The 19411-nt window shown below is 44.5% G+C and overlaps 1 protein-coding gene across 4 annotated transcripts in view; it reads right to left on the bottom strand.

Annotated features, from left to right (window-relative positions):
* Positions 1-19411, bottom strand: part of EBF1 (EBF transcription factor 1) — a 557364-nt gene that overhangs the window by 139335 nt on the left and 398618 nt on the right. For all 4 annotated transcript variants that reach the window (XM_030211898.1, XM_030211896.1, XM_030211897.1 and 1 more), the window contains exon 9: positions 4333-4463. In XM_030211898.1, the coding sequence (XP_030067758.1) occupies positions 4333-4463 (131 nt within the window). The remainder of the gene's footprint in view (positions 1-4332; positions 4464-19411) is intronic.

Consider the following 19411-nt stretch of genomic DNA (forward strand, 5'->3'; position numbering starts at 1 on the left):
CTGTAATGAAAAATGTCAGAAAACAAACAAACAAACAAATGCAACATTCCCATAAACAACAAGGGAGATGACAGGAAACAGACATTTTCTGGTTGCAAAACCCAATATACAGAAGATATAGAAATAGATATAGCTATTGATATGGAGTAAAAAGAGAAAGAAAGAAAGAAAGAAAGAAAGAAAGAAAGAAAGAAAGAAAGAAAGAAAGAAAGAAAGAAAGAAAGAAAGAAAGAGTGAGTGAGAGAGAGAGGGAGAGAAAGAGAGAGAGACTCGTAAAAAACACTGAATTGTTCCATGTATTGAAAGAATTGTAATACTGCAAATATTGATAATTTTGGTTGTTGTTATGCAGAGATTAAAAAGAGAGAAGAAAGGAAAAAAGAATACTGTAGGTTATTCTTTTCTATCATCAAAAGGTAAAAAAAGATTATATTTCTTTGAATTAGGGTTGGCATTTCAAGCAGCAAGATTATGGACTATGATTTCACCTATATTTAAATCTTCTCAGTCCTATATTCTTTTTAGGAAAATTTTGAAAATCCTTCTGTTTCAGAAATATGAATCCCATGCTAAATACTGATTTACAATTTATTCTTAATCACTAAATTTAATATTATGCCCCTTCTTCCCAGTGAAATCAAACTGGCTTCTTAAATAGTTCTAACCCGCTTAGAACTGTGAGGTAATAGCGGGACAGAAATCTAATCTGCCATTACCATACAAGTGTACATTACATTTATGGCAAAACCTTATTAGGGCAATAAGGTTTGCCTACTGCTACTTCAATTCTCATGCTTTAGAGGTTAATTACATGCTAACCCTAAATACAGCCTAATGTTGGGTTCCAGTGAGATTCAGGGAGACAGTTCAAATTATTTTTTTCACGTTTTACCAAACCTCTAATGTATCTAGCAAATTTTAGCGCACATATCCACATAAACTACCTCTACCCATTTGGGTCCTTAATCAAAAGCCTTTGATCTGGAAAGCTGACCAGTGATTCCGAGGTTGTCTATAATACAAGTTGTTCCTTTTCCTTCTTCTCCAGTGTCCTTATAGATATACATGAGAGACAGAGAGAGATGTTGATTTAAGTCTATAGAGAAAGAGTCTGCACAAGACAGAATCAGAGAGACAGGGAGTGTCAAGAATTAACTCTTTCTCTTCTAGGCAGGCAATTCATAAGGGGCCTGGTTTTAATTAAGGGGTCCTTTTACTAAGCCACAGTAAAAAGTGGCCTGCGGTAGTGTAGGTGCGCGTATTGGGTGTGCACCGGGCCAGTTTTTCCCGCATCTACAAAAAATGGCTTTTTTAAAAATGGGACGGGAAAAGGGCCTGCGGTAAAAATGAAATCAGCACACGCCCAAAACGGGCCTGAGCCCTTAACGCCACCCATTGATCTAGCAGTAAAGGCTCATGCGCGCCAAGTGCCGATTGCCCACGCGTAGGAGGAAATAAATAAATAATTCATAATGGGCATGCGACAAATCTGAAATTACCGCCAGGAAGGCGCGCTGGCCTGGCGCTAGTCTCATTTGGGCGCACGCTGCAAGCACATAGAGCCTACCATGGCTTAGTAAAAGGGCCCCTCAGGGTTTTTCCCTGGGCTGTGTCTATCGAAAAAAAAGTTTAGCATATTTCTTTCAGAGGAACAAAATGCCATGATCTGCTTACTCAGCATGACTTGCAGAGTTATTTTGGAGAAGTGGAAATCAATATCACAATTTGGTAAGAAATATTTCTAATTCTCCTGTATTCTTGATCTCCTTACCCTCCAATTCAGAGTTCATTTTTGTACCGCATCATCACCGTTGCGTCCACCTGCTTTATCCATCAACAATCTTTTTAAAGACTTGATTTGGGTGATTTCCTCTTTTCATTCCCATGCAATCTCACACCTAAACTACAACTGTATAAAGACTCCTGAGGCAGGCACTGTTGCCGGAACACGGTGCCATGTCAAATCCTACTTTATTACAAAATGAAGAATTTTTCGCTTCACCTCATCTCCTTGGTTTTTTGGAAGTGTCGTGTTGATCACGCTACTCCCCTTTTGTGGTGTTGCTCCTTTCGTAGCGGATCCAGTTTCTCCACCTCGGTGGTCAAACCCTGCCTAACTTTGGGCACCATTTACTGAACCTGACCCAATGTGACTGAATTAATGACCAAGTAGTGATACCAGTGAGCTCATAACTGAAAATAGACAGTCATGACTGATTGATGATAGGATTTACTAAACAAGTAATGCTTTGATGTTTCTCTTATATATACTATCTGCTACCACATTTGCTTATTTCCGATCTGATGAAGAAGGGCAACCTTCGAAAGCTAATCAAGAAATGTATTAAGTTATGTCCAATAAAAAAGGTATCATCATATTTTCTTTTCCATGTTTTATTTTGTTTGATTTCTATTGATAACCTTTAAGAGTGGACTAACACGGCTACCACACCTCTCTACTAAACAAGCCTAAAATTGGTATAAAAGATCAGCAAACAAGAGGCAGGGGACACCTTTTAATTGATTACATAAGTATATAAGTATTGCCATACTGGGACAAACCAAAGGTCCATCAAGCCCACCATCCTGTTTCTAACAGTGGCCAATCCAGGTCACAAATACCTGGCAAGATCCCAAAAAAGTACAATACATTTTATGCTCCTTATCCCAGAAATAATAAGTGGATCTTCCCCAAGTCCATTTTAATAATGATCTATGGACTTTTCCTTTAGGAAGCCGTCCAAACCTTTTTTAAACCCCGCTAAGCTAACCACCTGTACTACATTCTCTGGCAATGAATTCCAGAGTTTAATTACATGTTGAGTGAAGAAAGCTGCATTGAGCCTGCCATGAGTGGGAAAGCACGGGGTACAAATGTAACACACAAATATTTTCTCCAATTCATTTTAAATGTACTACTTTGTAGCTTCATCCCATGCCCTCTAGTCCTAGTATTTTGGAAAGAGTAAACAAACGATTCACGTCTACCCATTCCACTCCACTCACTATTTTATAATTCTAAGTGGCCTTTTTACTAACTTGTGCTAATGTTTTGCAGTTACCACATAGTAATTGCTAAAATTAACAAATGACAACTGCTAAATTTTTTATTTATTTTTGTTACATTTGTACCCTGTGCTTTCCCACTCATGGCAGGCTCAATGCGGTGGGCCATGGAGGGTTAAGTGACTTACCCAGAGTCATAAAGAGCTGCCTTTGCCAGGAATTGAACTCAGTTCCCCAGGACCAAAGTCCACCACCTTAACCACTAGGCCACTCCTCCACTCTGAGTTAGCCATTATGGGGGTTCCCAAAGGTTTTCCATTCAGTTAATGCAAAGAAAAATGTTTTAATGTGCATTATCGGCAGGCACATAGCACAATGTTGTTAGCTGCAGCTATGGAAATGGTATTAACTGCACCTTATTATAATCTCTGTGTTAACCATAAAAGGCACAGTCCTCAACCATTCCATGCCCTCTTCTGCATGAAATGATAAATGTGGAAATGGGTCTTCATTGACTGTTAATGTGTAATTGGGTATAGGTAGGGATCATGCATTTGATATACCATCTTTCATTATACAACCAAAGCAGTTTATATACTATATACAGGTGCTTTCTCTCCCCATAACAATCTAACACATTAACAGCCAACACAACTTAATAATCAGACCCAAAATGCATTTCTGACAAGTTTTGGAGAGCTACACTCCCCTGATCAGGTTAAAATAAAAAGAGCAGCTTAATAAAGTCTTCTCACCACTACATCCCCTTTCTCATCTTCACCCTTCCTTCAATCTTCTTTTCCCTCCTTTTTACTTTACACCATCACAGTAATGCAGCTTATAATTTAGGTGTACATTTGGTCAACATTCTTCCTGTCAGCTTGATCATTTTGCTTTGATCTGATGACTGTAGGATCAGCTTTTCCTTAAGTAAATTTGAACTTGCTTTGAAGCAGGTTCAAATGTACCCGTGGAAATATGGGTGGGGGTTTTAAAAATGTACAGGTCCTTTCCTTTTCTCCTACCCCCCTCCCCAAACCTGGCAATACCTCTTTTCAACTATGGCTGACGTTGTGAGTAAAAGGACACATGTTTGAGTAATGTCAGCAAATCCTTTGCTCTCATAAGGTCAGTTTGAGGGTTTAATCCTCATTCCCTAGTGATAACAGGCCTTGTTCATGGAACTCTCGAAAAAGGAGAGGCTTGGTTTCCTTTGAAACCTTTTGAGTTGCTTTTTACTGTGGTTGACTAGGTACAGGAAAAGAAAGAACTCCAGCTAGAAACCCGCTCAAAGCTATTAGATGTTCATACTCAGACAACACCTACCTCACTCCAGACCAGCATGGTGCCAAATATGACCTGTAACCCATCAAAGAAATTGTCTCCTATGATGATGACAGTTGCACCTCCCGTAGTCCACCCTTCACTTGGACTGATGGCTTTGATACATGGTGTAGCTGGTTTTCCAACACACATGGAAGAAAAAGAAGCATTCAGCCTGTTAGAAATGGATTTTAATGATGAAAGATTTGAACGAAAAAAAAAATATGCTCTCATTTTCCCTGAGCTATTAAGAACATCACTCAGTAGTAAACTCCTTTGCCCTGTATGCATAGGATCCCCTGCAGACCAGCCTGGGTGGGAGTTCAGAGTGTGTTCCCCTATTAAAATAAATTAATTGTTCTATTTATTCTTATTTTTTTTTTATCAAGTACATAACCAGTGCTTCAGATGGTGAAGAAGATCACAGCTTGATGAATGATTGAAAATCTCAGAGACAAAATATACACAGTTTCTACAAGAAACTGGTTGACATAAAAGAGACAATGTAAAGACAGTTCTATAACAGGCAGATGATCAAAAGCCCAGTGCTGTTCCAAACAGCGCTCTAAAATAGCGCTGGAATAGCGCGGGGCACTATTAGACCCATGATCAGAGATAATGAATGCAAATTTAAGCAGCGCAATTATCTCTGATCAGCACAATCCTCCGGCACTTGTTTGACAGGTCTGGGCTGGAGACCAATGAAAAGAGAAGGACCCCCATCTTTAAATCGGAAGATGGACGTCCTCAACTGCCCTATTGCAGGGACAGTCAAATTTCAAGGGGGTGTCGGAGGTATAGCGACAGGGCAGTTGAGGATGTCCAAAAATTTGGACGTTTCTGCAATGGGCAGTTAAGGACGTCCAAAATTGGATGTTTCTATGAGAAAGACGTCTTTCTCATAGAAACATCCAATTTTGGACATCTTTAACTGCCCATTGCAGAAACATCCAAAATTTGGATGTCCTCAACTGCCCCATCACAGAAATGTCCAAATTTTGGACGTCCTCAACTGCACTTGCTGGCAGGTTTGCTGTAGGGGGGAATGGGGGCTTGTCAGCATGCAAATGCATGTTGGACAGGGCTCACCATTCCTTCCCAATGATATGCAAACCCTAGCGCCAGCTCGGAGCTGGCGTAGGGTTTGTCGTGGCCAGCAACCCAATCTTTGGCGCGCTGGTCGCTGATCATTGGGGATGAATGCATTAAGCGCTGATTAGCATGCATTTGCAAGCAACTTGCACTAACAGCCCTGTTTAGCATGCATTTGCATGCTACTTGCGCTAAGAGCCCTCGAGCACGTTGTTTCATGCGCTCGAGGGCTCTGATCGTGGGGCAGTAGCAAACGCCGACGCTAGTATGGCGCTAACAGCCTCTAGCGCCGGCGTTCGCTTTTGATCATCTGCCTGCTTCCTTTATGACATAAGGCACTCGCACAAAGGTCTTTCTGGGAAAAAAGCGGCCACAGGTGCAGCTCCCGACGAAGCAATAAGTGAAACGGAAGCGCTCTGTTGAGCTTACCGCATAAGCAGTGACGATTTCAGATAAGTGCCTTTTCATGTTGAATGACAACAGTATGAGAAATTTGTAACAAAAAATCTATAAGAAAAATATACAAAAAATAGAAGAATAAACAGGAGGTTTTTTTAAACCTATGATGAGGTTCGCCCAGCTACTGTGGTATAACATCAATTCCACAGGCTGAGCTTCTGAGGTCTTTTTCTCCTTCACCACACTAAATTCGTTTGTGCAGCATATAGAGTAAAACCACATTAGCTGGCTAATGAGCATTGAATAAATTCTATTGAGCACAGCAGCCTGATAAGTTAGCAAACATTTAAACATGTAATCAGTGCAAACATGTAGCACATTATGTTATAGAATTACCTATCAAATGTCCCAGAAAGAAAAAAAAAACATCTTCCATCCCCAATATATCACAATATATGTTTCATATTTTAGTTTACAGTATTGATGAAGTTAAAAAAAAATGATATGAACATTTTCAAAACCTATTTGTGTTTTACAAAATGAGGGAGGCAATGAATAGCAATATTTGGCCATTCACTTGTTAGCTGAGTCCGGATGTCCTAATGTAATGCATTAGCAATTAGCTTCAGGACATAACTACGAGTGGATTTACAGGCTCACGCTTCATAGAAAGGACTGTAGCTGCTCTGCTGGTATGAAATGAGCACAGTGACATTTTAATGAACTTACAATGACTTATAGAGCCACTTTAGTGCTGTAACATTGGGTAAATATGTCATTATGTATTTGTCCCTATTAAGGATTAAAGTCGGTAGGCCTGTTATGTAATTACACACTTCATAGAATTCTGCGTTGACCAAACGGCTGTAGCTTGGTTTCAAGCCCTGACTGGGTGACTAAAGATCGCCTTGTGCTGAGAAAGTCATAAAGAAAGTGCTGGGAGTAGATATTTAGCAATAACCTTATGCTTTTCACATCATCTTGATTTTCATGCAGCTAACTGAGCCTAAACACATACATGCATACATACCTGGGCACACTAGTATCCTATAAAGGAAAATAGGTTTCTGTTTCCCTTTAAAGAAAAGGTTCCCACTGGTGCCCCTTTATAGAGTTGCCTTTCATGTGCTTGTGTTGATTGGTTAGTGCAGTGGGCTTTGATTCCGAAAAGTGCTGGCCCAAGGCAAGATGCTGCCTGAGGCAGAGCTAAGATGCCACCTCCCCCAGGCCTAGATGCTGCCCCCTCCAGACTAAGATGCTGCCCCCCCCCCCCCCCCAGATGCCACCCCCGGGCCGAGATGCGTTTACCTGTTTCATCACGTTCCAAACCCGACAGCAATTCCCATACACTGCCCTGCCGCCGGCACCATAGGCGTAGTTTGACTGTTTCATTTGGGGGGGCAAAGAATGGGCGGAGCATATTAGCATATCATTTGCATATATACATATGCAAATGAATATGCTAATATGGAGGAAGGAAATGAAATTTACAGGCAAAATATCACAGATGCACATTTCAAAAAGCTGACACATTTCAATTAATAAATTATGAATAAAATAAACTTTTATTTACTTTTGTTGTCTGATCATTTAGTTTTTCTATTCGCTTTGATCCCAGTGTCTTCTGTTTTATGCAGTGTCTTCTTTCCAGTAGGCTTCCCTCTGCTCCCCACCCTCCCAGTCCCATCCATCTCTTGCTCCTTCCCTCTGCTCCCCACCCCTCCCAGTCCCAACCATCTCTTGCTCCTTCCCGCTGCTCCCACCCCTCCCAGTCCCATCCATCTTCTGTTCCTTCCCTCTGCTCACCATCCCTCCGTCCCATCCATCTCTTGCTCCTTCCCTCTGCTGTGCCTGACCTCTCCAAATCCCATCCATCTCCTGGTCCATCCCTCTGCTCCCCACCCCTCGCAGTCCCATCCATCTTCTGTTCCTTCCCTCTGCTCACCATCCCTCCGTCCCATCCATCTCTTGCTCCTTCCCTCTGCTGTGCCTGACCTCTCCAAATCCCATCCATCTCCTGGTCCATCCCTCTGCTCCCCACCCCTCGCAGTCCCATCCATCTCTTGCTCCTTCCCTCTGCTCACCTCCTTTCCCAGTCCAATCCAATTCCTGGTCCTTCCCTCTGCTCCCCACCCACCCCTCCCAGTCCCATCCATCTCTTTCTCCTTCCCTCTGCTCCCCACCCACCCCTCCCAGTCCCATCCATCTCTTGCTCCTTCCCTCTGCTTCCCACCCCTCCCAGTCCCATCCATCTCCTGCTCCTTCCCTCTGACCTCCTTTCCCAGTCCAGTCCAATCCAATTCCTGGTCCTTCCCTCTGCTCCCTACCCACCCCTCCCAGTCCCATCCATCTCTTGCTCCTTCCCTCTGACCTCCTTTCCCAGTCCAGTCCAATCCAATTCCTGGTCCTTCCCTCTGCTTCCCACCCCTCCCAGTCCCATCCATCTGCTCCTTCCCTCTGCTCTCCACCCTCCCAGTCCCATCCATCTCCTGCTCCTTCCCTCTGACCTCCTTTCCCAGTCCAGTCCAGTCCAATCCAATTCCTGGTCCTTCCCTCTGCTCCCCACCCACCCCTCCCAGTCCCATCCATCTCTTGCTCCTTCCCTCTGACCTCCTTTCCCAGTCCAGTCCAATCCAATTCCTGGTCCTTCCCTCTGCTTCCCACCCCTCCCAGTCCCATCCATCTCCTGCTCCTTCCCTCTGCTCTCCACCCTCCCAGTCCCATTCATCTTCCCTCTGCTGCCCCCCCCCCCCCCGCGAGGTCCAGGATCGTGACTCCGTTTACCCCCTCTCTTCCTCCCTCCCTCCAGTGCAGGCAGCAGTCTTCTTCAGCCTTTCTGTGTTCCTGGCAGCGGTAGCGACATACACGCTGCCTTCGGTCTGCCCCGGAAGCCTTCTCTTCAAGTTCCTGTTCCCACCTATGCGGGAACAGGAACTTGAAGAGAAGGCTTCGGGGCAGAGCTGAAGGCAGCGTGTACGTCGCTACCGCTGCCAGGAACAAGAAAGGCTTAGAGAAGATTGGTGCTGCCTGCGCCGGAGGGTAGGAAGAGAGGGGGTAGATTATAGACACGCTCGTCTCCGTCTGCTTCGCTGCTTCCCTGCCCTCTCTGTCTGCGTCCCGCCTTCCTCTGATGTCATTTCCTTTCGGGCGGGACGCAGACAGAGAGGGCAGGGAAGCAGCGAAGCGGACGGAGACGAGCGCGTGCCTGCTTGTTTTGTTTTGTTTTTTCATTCTAGCACCAGTCCACGTCATCGTCGTTTGGGGGGGCATTGCCCCCCCTCGCCCCCCCCCCCCAGTCTACGCCTATGGCCGGCACCCACTTCTTTCCTTTACTACAGCTGCCTGAGCCTCTGACGAAACAGGAAGTTACATCAGAGAGGCGTGTTAATTAAACTCAGGCAGATGCAGTCAACATGCCACATCTGCTTCTAGTGATAATCAGATCTTCATTTGGAAACCAGAGCTAAGTCTACCACATTTCAATTGCATTTTTTAAGCAAGATGTGCTGAGGGTTTGGTTCTTTTTGGTCTATAGGAAACCATATAGTCTTTCTTCCCCCACACAACATTTCCACCATTCAGTCTGTGAATCCAAAATTGTTTATCAAGATGTCTGTGGTAAATGGAAAACCCAAATAAAGTGGAAACTACTTATACTAGAAAATGCAGAGATAACTAGTGATGCCACTAGGCTGTGACCTACAGGGTATGTTCCTCGATATTATTGGTCTTTGCCCTAAATGTTACTGTCCTTGTACTGATCTGTCAGCCACTGTAGCCTTACAAGGCCAAGTTAAACAGGGCCAGTGCTTCCTCTATGCATATGTGCCTGCACAGCTAGTCAGCATACCTCCAGCAGTCATGCACATCGCAAGCCTTGGCTGCCCAACCCAGACTGCTCTGCTCTCACCACTCTGACAGATGGCATGACTGGAGCCTACCTCACCACTGCAGACTGCTCTACTCCATCTGTGCAGGCACTGTGAGTATGGTTATAACTCACAGGCTGGCATTCCTGCCTGCTTATCTAACAATGCATGAGAGAGTGGCTAGGAAAGCGAGGAAGAGACGGTGGGTGACAGATGTTGAGAAAGTTGGAGAAATGATAGCAGGATGGACAGTGAAGGGAAGGAGACAAAAAAAAGGCTAGGGCTACTGAATCAAAGGTTCAAAATGGGAAGGGATGAGAAAGGAGGCATGAAAGGAAGATGTGGGAGTTGTTGGTGATGGAAGGAATAAGAGACAGAAGGAATGGAGAAAGGAAAACGGAAAGAAGGATTAGGTAAGAGCAACCCATCCTATACATTAGAGAGAATGAAGCAATGTGGTTGATTGTTGTCTAAAGCGGTATTAAAAAGCCGCACAAGCGTTTTTAGCTTGTGGTAAAAATCAGCTGGCAGTAAACGCTGAGACGGCCAAAGGAATATAATGGGCATCTCAGTGTTTACCGCCAGCTGATTTTTATTGTGAGCTAAACATGCTAGTGCGGCTTTGTAAAAGACCCCCCTATATTAGGTACCTCATTTCTTTGAAGGGAAGCTTTAGTATCTTACAGGGAAACCAATAGTGCTGATGGAGAGGAAGAAGAAGGTCCTCTGTTAGGACAGACAGAAGAAACCAGAGAAAGAGCATGATGGAGGACTTCAGGTCCAAGGATGCTGAGCTACCATTTTCCTTTTTAGATTCTATTGCTTTTGCCTGACTTTAAAGGTCTGCAGATACTTTATTTGTGGGAATTACTTAATAAAGGTGTTTAATTTAAATCCTCATTTCTGTTTTTGCCTTTTTGTCTTTTAATATTTTCTAGTTTGGGCCCTGAGATCTGCCTCCCCTTGTCCACCTACTAGTTGGTGCACTGGTTTGCTATTTTGCTACATTTTCCCTATTTAAAGCAAGAGTCACCCCAAATAAATTCTTATTTTATATTTATGCAGTTTCAAATTTTAAATACAGCATGAAAACCCAAATAAATTCTTTTGTGTAAGACCACTGGTGCTACCCTCATGCCCTCGTGAGAAACTGGCTTCGTTGATATCCCTGTAAGAATGTTATCAAGAAAATGTTTAGGACATTTAGGTAAGTGAGCAGACATTTCATTAAGGGCTCTGTTTACTAAGATGCACTAAAATTTTTAGCCAGTGCGTTTTTTCTAGCAAAAAAGGTGTCGATACTCAAATGCTAGTCCACCCTTCAGGAGTGGGGTGATCACTGAGGGACCCACCCCACAATAGCCAGACCCTCTGCAACCAGTCACAGAATCTATGACAAGGCAGAATTGGTGTGTAGGGCCTGAGCTCTTTCATTAAAACTTGGGAACCATGGGTCAATTTTAATAGACGATGGAATGGAAAAGGCAGTGGCGTAGCAAGGGGGGAACGGGAGGGGCCGTCCGCCCCGGGTGTCAGCTCGGCGGGGGGGGGGGGGGGTGTGCTCCATGCCAGCTCCATCCCCCTCAGTGCATCGACACCCCCCCCCAGTGCCCACCCTCCTCCATCCACCCAGCTCCCCTACCTTTAAAAAAATATTGGAATCCGAAGCGAGGCGCAGCGCCTCGCTCCTGCACGTAAAAGAAATGTGCAGCGTCTCATCGGGCCTTCTCTCGCTCTGTCTGTCCCGCCCTTGCGGAAATAGGAAGTTGCGTCAGCGGAGGGCGGGACAGACAGAGCGAGGGAAGGCCCGATGAGACGGTGCACATTTCTTTTACGTGCAGGCGCGAGGATTCCAATATTTTTTAAAGGTAGGGAGCTGGTTGGACGGAAGAGGGTGGGCACTGGGTCGGGGGGGTGTCGATGCGCCGAGGGGGGGGGGTATGTCATCGTGCTGCACCCGGGGGGGGGGGGGTGCAACGGCGAACCATCCTGCCCCGCCCCGGGTGGCAGCCCCCCTCGCTACGCCACTGGGAAAAGGTGCCGGTATTCAGTACCCCCTCAAACAAAGCCCTGTTTTTAGCGCACACTAATGCCTAGAGACACCCATAGGAATAAATGGGTGTCTCTAGCATTAGCGCACACTAATTTTTAGCACGTGCTAAACACGCTAGTGTGCCTACAGCATGGCTTAGAAAACAGAGCCCTAAGTAATTTATCAGGAAAAGTTATTACTGTTTATTTTTTAATGTGTATTGTGCTTACTTTTGTTTTGTCTATTTTATTATGAATGTTTTTATGGAAACCACCTAGTTATAGGTGGTCTATAAATGTAAAATAAATAAACAAATCTCACTGCTTTTTCTTAGGTGCCCTTTTACTAAACCGCATAAGCGTCTGTGAATGCCCAACACGTGCCAAAATGGAGTTACCGCTCGACTACCACGCGGCTCTTGCGGTAATTTCATTTTTGGCGCGCGTCCGATACGCACGTCTGAAAAATATTTTTATTTTCAGGTGGACGTAACGGACGCTCACCAAGTGGCATTTGGCACGTGTAGGTCATTACCGCCTGGTTACCGCAAGAGTCTTTACCACTAGGTCAATGGCTGGCGGTACGGTTTCAGACCCAAAATTGACGTGCGGCAATTTTCATTTTGCCGCGCGTCCATTTTCGGCAAAAAATTTTAAAAAGGGCCTTTATAACAGGCGCGCTAAAAAATGGATCGGTGCTCGCCCAAAACCAGCGCCTACACTACCACAAGCCATTTTTCAGCGCACCTTTGTAAAATGATCCCTTAGTTCTTTCTTTGTTTTTGGCCATATTTTTAGATTATACAGAGGATGTTCTATAGAGCATCTTCTCTGCATAAGCATAAGCATGAGAAGAGAAAAGTATTTGTGTGCACGTGCCAGTGTGTGTAGGGGAATAGAGGGTGGAAGTGTCCCCCCCCCCCCCCTTTTTCAGCCACCGGAGTAGAGGAGATCTCCCTTCCCATCAAACTGGGACAATGAAATGATCACTGCCACCGTTTAGCATAATAGCTCTGAACCGCTGATGGCATATTGGAGAATTAAAGTGGAAATTCTTAAGTAGTTCCTCTTTGTAATAATAATGATCACTCCACAAATAAAAGCTGCTCTCCCAAAGGTACTGCGAGGCACAAAATGCTAATTCGGAAGATTATGTTCATGCTTTTTTTTTATTAAATATTACCATGCCCTGCCTGTTTGAGGGCGCCGCTCCTCTGATTGCTTTATGAGTGCCCTGTAAATGTCATTCTCATCTTACCAGCAGCAGGCAGACATTCTAAGCGTTCAAGAGTGTCGATCAAAGGCAGTACGCTAGGGGAATTGCTGAGAAAACATGGGCAAGCAATAGAAATCTAACAGATTAATTGGTTTAACTTTCATTCTGAGGTGCTGAACTTTGGCACGGGACATTAGCACTACAGTGGGAGTTAGAGCCTAATTATGAGGTTTCCAATTTTCTTCAGGACAAGGGATGGAAGGAAGGGTGGCAGGGCTGGCAGAAGAATATTAGAGCCTTAGGAGAACCTTTATTCTTGCACCTCGCACCCTGTGCAGCCTCACATCCATGCTCTTTACCTCCAGTGCCGCTGCAACATGTGCCCAGGAGTCATGGCAGCATCAGTGGTCATGCAAGAGAAAAGAAATCAATGTGGGACTTCTGAACACCTGTGTATAGCAACAGGTTGATGATCAATTCCCCACGCTGTTCTGAATATTGCGGGGAAAAATACTGCTGGAAGAGCGTGGGGAACGAACGCCCCAATGATCAGTGCTACTAACATGCAGATTTATGCACGTTATTAGCACTGATTATAGGGGTACTTCTGAGGAAGGATTGTGCCTGGACAATCCTCCTGCAGAAGTGGTTTGACAGGTCTGGGCTGTTAAAAAGACAAGCCTGGACCTGTCAAACCTAAGCCCAAGCACTAAACACAAGAGTCTAGAGGTCCGGTGGACCTGCAGACCCCCTGCCCACACATGCAAAAGCTTCCCACCAAAAATTTTTAAAAACCTTGGTGGTCCTTTGGGACCCCTACTAGTTCCCCTCACCCACCCACCCATGGGCTATCCTAGTGGTCTTGTGCCCCCCAAGACTTCCCACCTCCCATAAGTGCCACCTCAAAAAGGTGGAACACTGCCTGCCTGGTGCATCCTGGGATGCACTGGGTGGGACTTCACTACATATAAGAGAGTTCCAGGATGCACCGGGCAGGCAGGATGCCACCACTGTGAGGCAGTGCTCGCAGGAGGAGGGAAGGAGTTCTACTCCCTCCCTCCCTCCCTTTTCGAGGTATGAGGGGGTTTGGGGGGCTTAGGGGGTCTGGGGGGCACTAGATCACCAGGCTAGCCCATGTGCGGGCTAGTAGGGTATTTTATTGTTGGAGGGGCTTTTGCGAGTGGGGGGGGTAGGGGAGTCTGGAGGTCCACCGGACCTAGGCCCTTGTTTTGGAGGGGTGGAGGGGGCTGGAAGCAAACAAATGCATACTGGAAAGGGTCTATCCATTCCTTCCCAATGCCCTGGCAAACCCTAATGCTAACTCCAAAATGGCATAGAGTTTGTCATGGGAGCAGCACCCTTGTTTGTCGTGCTGCCCGCTGAGTATTGGGAAGGAATGTTAATGGCCCTGTTTAGAATGTATTTGCACGCTATTAGCATTTAGAGCCAGCGAGCTCATTTACACACTCTCGCCAGCTCTGATCCTGGGGTACAGGCAAACGTGGGGTCTAGTCCGTCGCTGATGGCCTCTAGTGTCTGCGGTTGCCTTTGATCATCAGGGCCTAAGTACCTATCCATGTCCTGCCCTGTCCCATGAAGACTTCTTCTTTGCATTGTGGTAGTCTGTGGCCAGATGTTGAAAGGGCATCGGGCAGGGATTCAGAGGCCTTGCACCAGCTTCTGTTCCCTTTTTAATGTCTATTAACATTGCTGCAGATCAGGGGAGAAGCAGCAGTGGTAATGATGTTAATGATCCCAGAAAGCAAAAAGGCAATTTATCCACAAATTCCAAATTGGTTAGGAGAAGACCAACCAAAAATGAAATAAAGTAGTCCAATGGAAAATATATTAATGTAACATATGTTATTAACTCTTCAAGTGTAGTTGCTACATTAATACATTTTCCTTTGGACTACTTTATTTCATTTTGGTCTGCTCTTCTCCTGCCAGGAATGGTGGGGATGCAGATAGGATTGGAAGGGAGATCAAAGCCCTTCAGTGGCTTTTTTGTGGAAAACTTCCTGCTACTGTCCCAAAGGTTGGCACTTTAGTTGACCATCTAGTTTTCCTAATGTATGTTCTAGACCTGGTGAGAGGAGGTTGGTTGGGGGAGGAGTTAAGAATAGAAGAAAAAAAAGATTTAAAAAAATAGCTCCTACACTCTCACCAGTTATTTTTAACCTACTCTACCCCCTAGAATATTCATCTACCTCAGTCAAGGGTAAAAAGATAACCAAATAAAATGGCGGATGGTCCTTCGCAATGTTGAGTCATCCACGATTTATAGAATTCAATTATTCAAGTTCCATCAGATAGCATATACACAATGTACCTCCCAGGCCCTTTACTAATAAAGTTAGCTCAGAAGAGGCAATTTACAAAGTAGACGCCTGTCGGAAGGTGCATAGATTTTACTGACAGAGAGCATTTGCCAGGATTTTAAAAATTGGGTGACAAGAGAAGAAAAATACAGTCATCTAAGGCTTACTGCATGGTTTATAGCTGGCTTGGGGAATAAACTCTTTGGAATGCAGAACAAACAGGCTCACTGGGGTGAGTTAGTAGAAATTGTATGCACACATGGCAAGAGGGCTGAAGGCTGCTTTGGTTGCCTTCGGAAATCTGTTAATGTAGTGATTAATCTCCAGCTCCTATTACTGCCTCCCAGAATGACCAGGTCCATCTCATGTTCAATCATTTGCTGCACAGCACCAGTTTATCACTAGTATCCCCAGTACAAACTTAGGTAAAATGGGGAAGAACGTTAAGGAGGGGCTATCAAGATGGGAGGACCTAGGTACATTTGAGTGCTCTACATTAAAAAGAGCTTTACTAAAGACACCAAATTTTCATGTCAGGAAAGTAAAAGTAAGAAGAAAAAAAAAAAAAGAAGATTTGTGGATATTCAAAGAGATGGCTGAGAAAATAATGCCGGACAAAGGACATCAAAAGAAGAACATTTGGTAAAGCTGAAAGAGATAAAGAAAGAAACCAGGACAGCAACCAGAAGAATGCTAAACACGTAAAGGGAGATGACAAGACTTTTTCAGGTACGTCAGTAAAGGAAAGAAGGCCACATGTGGAAGTGGAAGACTGAGAGGGGACAAGAGCAAGAAAAAACAGAAATTAACATTTATTCATGGATGAAGGGTTTGGAGAAGAACTGTTGATTGCTGGCAAGGGTAGAGGGCTGTCCTGAGAGATGTGCAAGCAGTACAGTCACACAGGGCTCAAGGGAGATGGGGGGGGGGGGGGGTTAAAAAATCAACCCATTCATTATCTCCGTTGAGGTGGCTCTGGTACAGTGGGTGGGGTGGGGCACCGGACAGAATATCATAGATGGTGTGATTCTGAGTTGGGATGCTCCTGCAAGGATACCTATGGGAGTGGGGCAGATAAAACAGCATTTACAGAAGACAGGAAGCAACCTGCTCTACTGCACACACCATCTCGCACCCCACCTCCCCATACACAGCATCCTCTATAGAGTACCCTGCACCCCAACTCCCCCCACACAGTATCCTCTATACAGCACCCTATACCCAACTTCCCTGCATACAGAATCCTCTACCCCCTCACAGAGCATCTTCTACACAGCACACTGTACCCCCACTTCCTTGCACACAGCATCCTCTACACAGCACCCTGCACCCCACTTCCCCACACATAGCATCTTCTAGAAAGCATTCTGTACCCCACCTCCCCGCACATGGCATCCACTACACAGAACCCTGCACCCCACCTCTATGTACCCAGCATCCTCTACACTGCACCCCACATCCCATTTCCCAGCACACAAGCATCCAACTCTGCTGAGCCCAATGCTCTATTGTTCTGCACATAGCTGTAATCTTGCTACACAAAGAAGCCTGTATACAGGACCAACCCACGGGGTGAGCACCCTATGTGTCAAGTCAGGACGGTCAGCATGCTACCTTTTTGAGTTAGCATGTGAGCATTCAAGCACAAAAGTAAAGCAGGAGCTGAAAGTAACTTTTGTTCCAGTCCAGCAACTGCCCTGCAACAGACCATCCTACAGATCCTCTTCCTCTTGCCTTCCTGCCTAAAGCTTTTGTTTAATTCCTGTATTCTTGGTTCCTGTAGTGAAACTGAATGTCCATAGATAGACTGTACTGCAGATTTCAGATCCTGCAATTTGGCCGTTGATCCCTTTACCTGCAATAATTCCTTGAAATTGACCATCATCCTTGAGATGCATGGTGTGATTTCAGCTTTCATCTCATGTAAGAACAGCAGAATTACTATATTGGGTCAGACCAAAGGTCTATCAAGCCCAGTATCCTGTTTCCAACAGTGGCCAACTCAGGTTCCAAGTAGCTGACAGGATCCTAAAAAGTACGAAGATCCCATATTACATATCCTAAGGATAAGCTATGGCTTTCCCTGAATCAACTTTAATAATAGTTTATGGACTTATCCTCCAGGAAATTGTCCAAACCAACCTTTTTTAAACCCAGACACACTAAATGTTTTTACCACATTTTCTGGCAACAAATGCCACAGCTTAACCACGCACTGAATGAAAAAATGTTTTCTCTTATTTGTTTTAAATGTACTACTTAGTGAGTTCATGGCATGTCTCTTAGCCTTTCTACTGTTTGAAAGCATAAACAATTGATTTTCATTTACTTGTTTCACTCCACTTAGGATTTTATAGACTTCTGTCATGTCTACACTCAGCTGTCTCTTCTCCAAGCTGAAGACCTCTAACCTCTTTGGCATTTCCTCATACGAGAGTTGTTATCATTTTGGTCACAACCCCTTTCCCATAGTTATGATGATGATGTAATAATAATCCTATATAATAAAACGCACCTCCAACATTCTGAAGCTGACTGCATGGCTGAGGCATTCCTGCTCTCTGTATCCATCTCCTGAATTGACATCACGTACTTCCGGGTTCGTCACAAGCAGAAGTGACCAACCACACGAGGTTTCTCGGCTTCAGAATGTTGGAGGTGCATTCTATTAAATAGGATTGGTCAGTTCCTTGAAGCACAGCCAGAGCTCAGCGTCCTGCACAGTAACGCTCAGACACCAGAGAGAGAGAGAGGGGGGGGGGGGCCTGACACCAGAGAGGGGGGGTATCTCTGTCACACACACTCTCTCTCTCACACACTGTCTCACATACGCACTTGCACACACTCTCATTCTCACACATGCACTCTCTCTCTCACAGACACACTCGCAACCAGACTCACTCTCTCTCTCTCTCTCTCTCTCACACACAGTCACTCTCACATACACTCTCTCAAACATACACACTCTGAGGAAAACCTTGCTAGCGCCCGTTTCATTTGTGTCAGAAACGGGCCTTTTTTTTACTAGTAACAATAATAATACTGGACACTTCAATGCAGAGTTTAGATAAGAAGCCTAGTTATGACTGGGAAATACAACAATTTATGTAGCACATTATAATATCAAGAATAGACAGAGCTTTAGCTATGTTAGGTACTTCTGAAATTTTCAGTCATTTTCTAAACAAGTCATAGCTATCTGTTTGTTTAACTTATACTTAGGGTTTTAGACACATTGCTGAGTGTCAGATCCATATTTATTTAGATTTTGCTCACACCTTTTTCAGTAGTAGTTCAAGGTGAGTTACATTCAAGTACTCTGGATATTTCTCTGTCCCAAGTGGGCTCACAATCTAAGTTTGTACCTGAGGCAATGAAGGGTTAAGTGACTTGCCCAAGATCACAAGGAGCAGCACTGGGATTTGAACTGGCCACCTCTAGATTGCAAGACCAGTGCTCTAACCACTAGGCCACTCCGTATGTTGATTGTTGGCAAAAAGACAAGATATGCCCATCCATTTGGTAAAAGAGGCAGGGGCGTTGGGGGATGCAGCAAAAGCAGCTGTGGTCAATGCAAGACAACAGATCCCGATACCCACAGAAACTCAAAGACCATCAATACCTATTTTTACCTACAAGAATGGTAGGCAATTTTCAAATAGTTCATTTGCCTGGTAAATGACTTTTGGAAATTGCCCTATTTCTTTGTGTGTGTGTGTGTGCGTGCATGATAAAAAATATTTATGGAATCCACAAACCTTAAAAGTTGTTATAGGGAGAAAGAACTCCTAAGGCTTATGTATGTCAGCTCAAGATGGCTGGGATTAAGTTTACGATAAGTGCTCCAAATTTCATTATATAAGAATGTTTTAAATAAGTGGAAACAAGATGAATACTGCAATTGTTGTGAGTAACTCGTGAAGTGGTGGGTGTGGGCTTTGAGCAGAATTGTGAAATAGTATCACGGTTTATAATTTGGAAGAAATATATATATAAAAATAAAAAGATAAAAAATTAAGGAAAACATGTTTTGGCTGTAACAAAGTTGGGAGTTTTTTGACCTATGATTAAAAAAGGGCCATCTTGAGCTGACATGCATAAGCCTATGGGCTGAATAAGTCACTGCTTGTGGCCATATGAGGTCTTTTATCCCT

Source organism: Microcaecilia unicolor, chromosome 8 (assembly GCF_901765095.1).
Source record: "Microcaecilia unicolor chromosome 8, aMicUni1.1, whole genome shotgun sequence".
In the NCBI taxonomy this organism is placed as follows: Eukaryota; Metazoa; Chordata; class Amphibia; order Gymnophiona; family Siphonopidae; genus Microcaecilia; species Microcaecilia unicolor.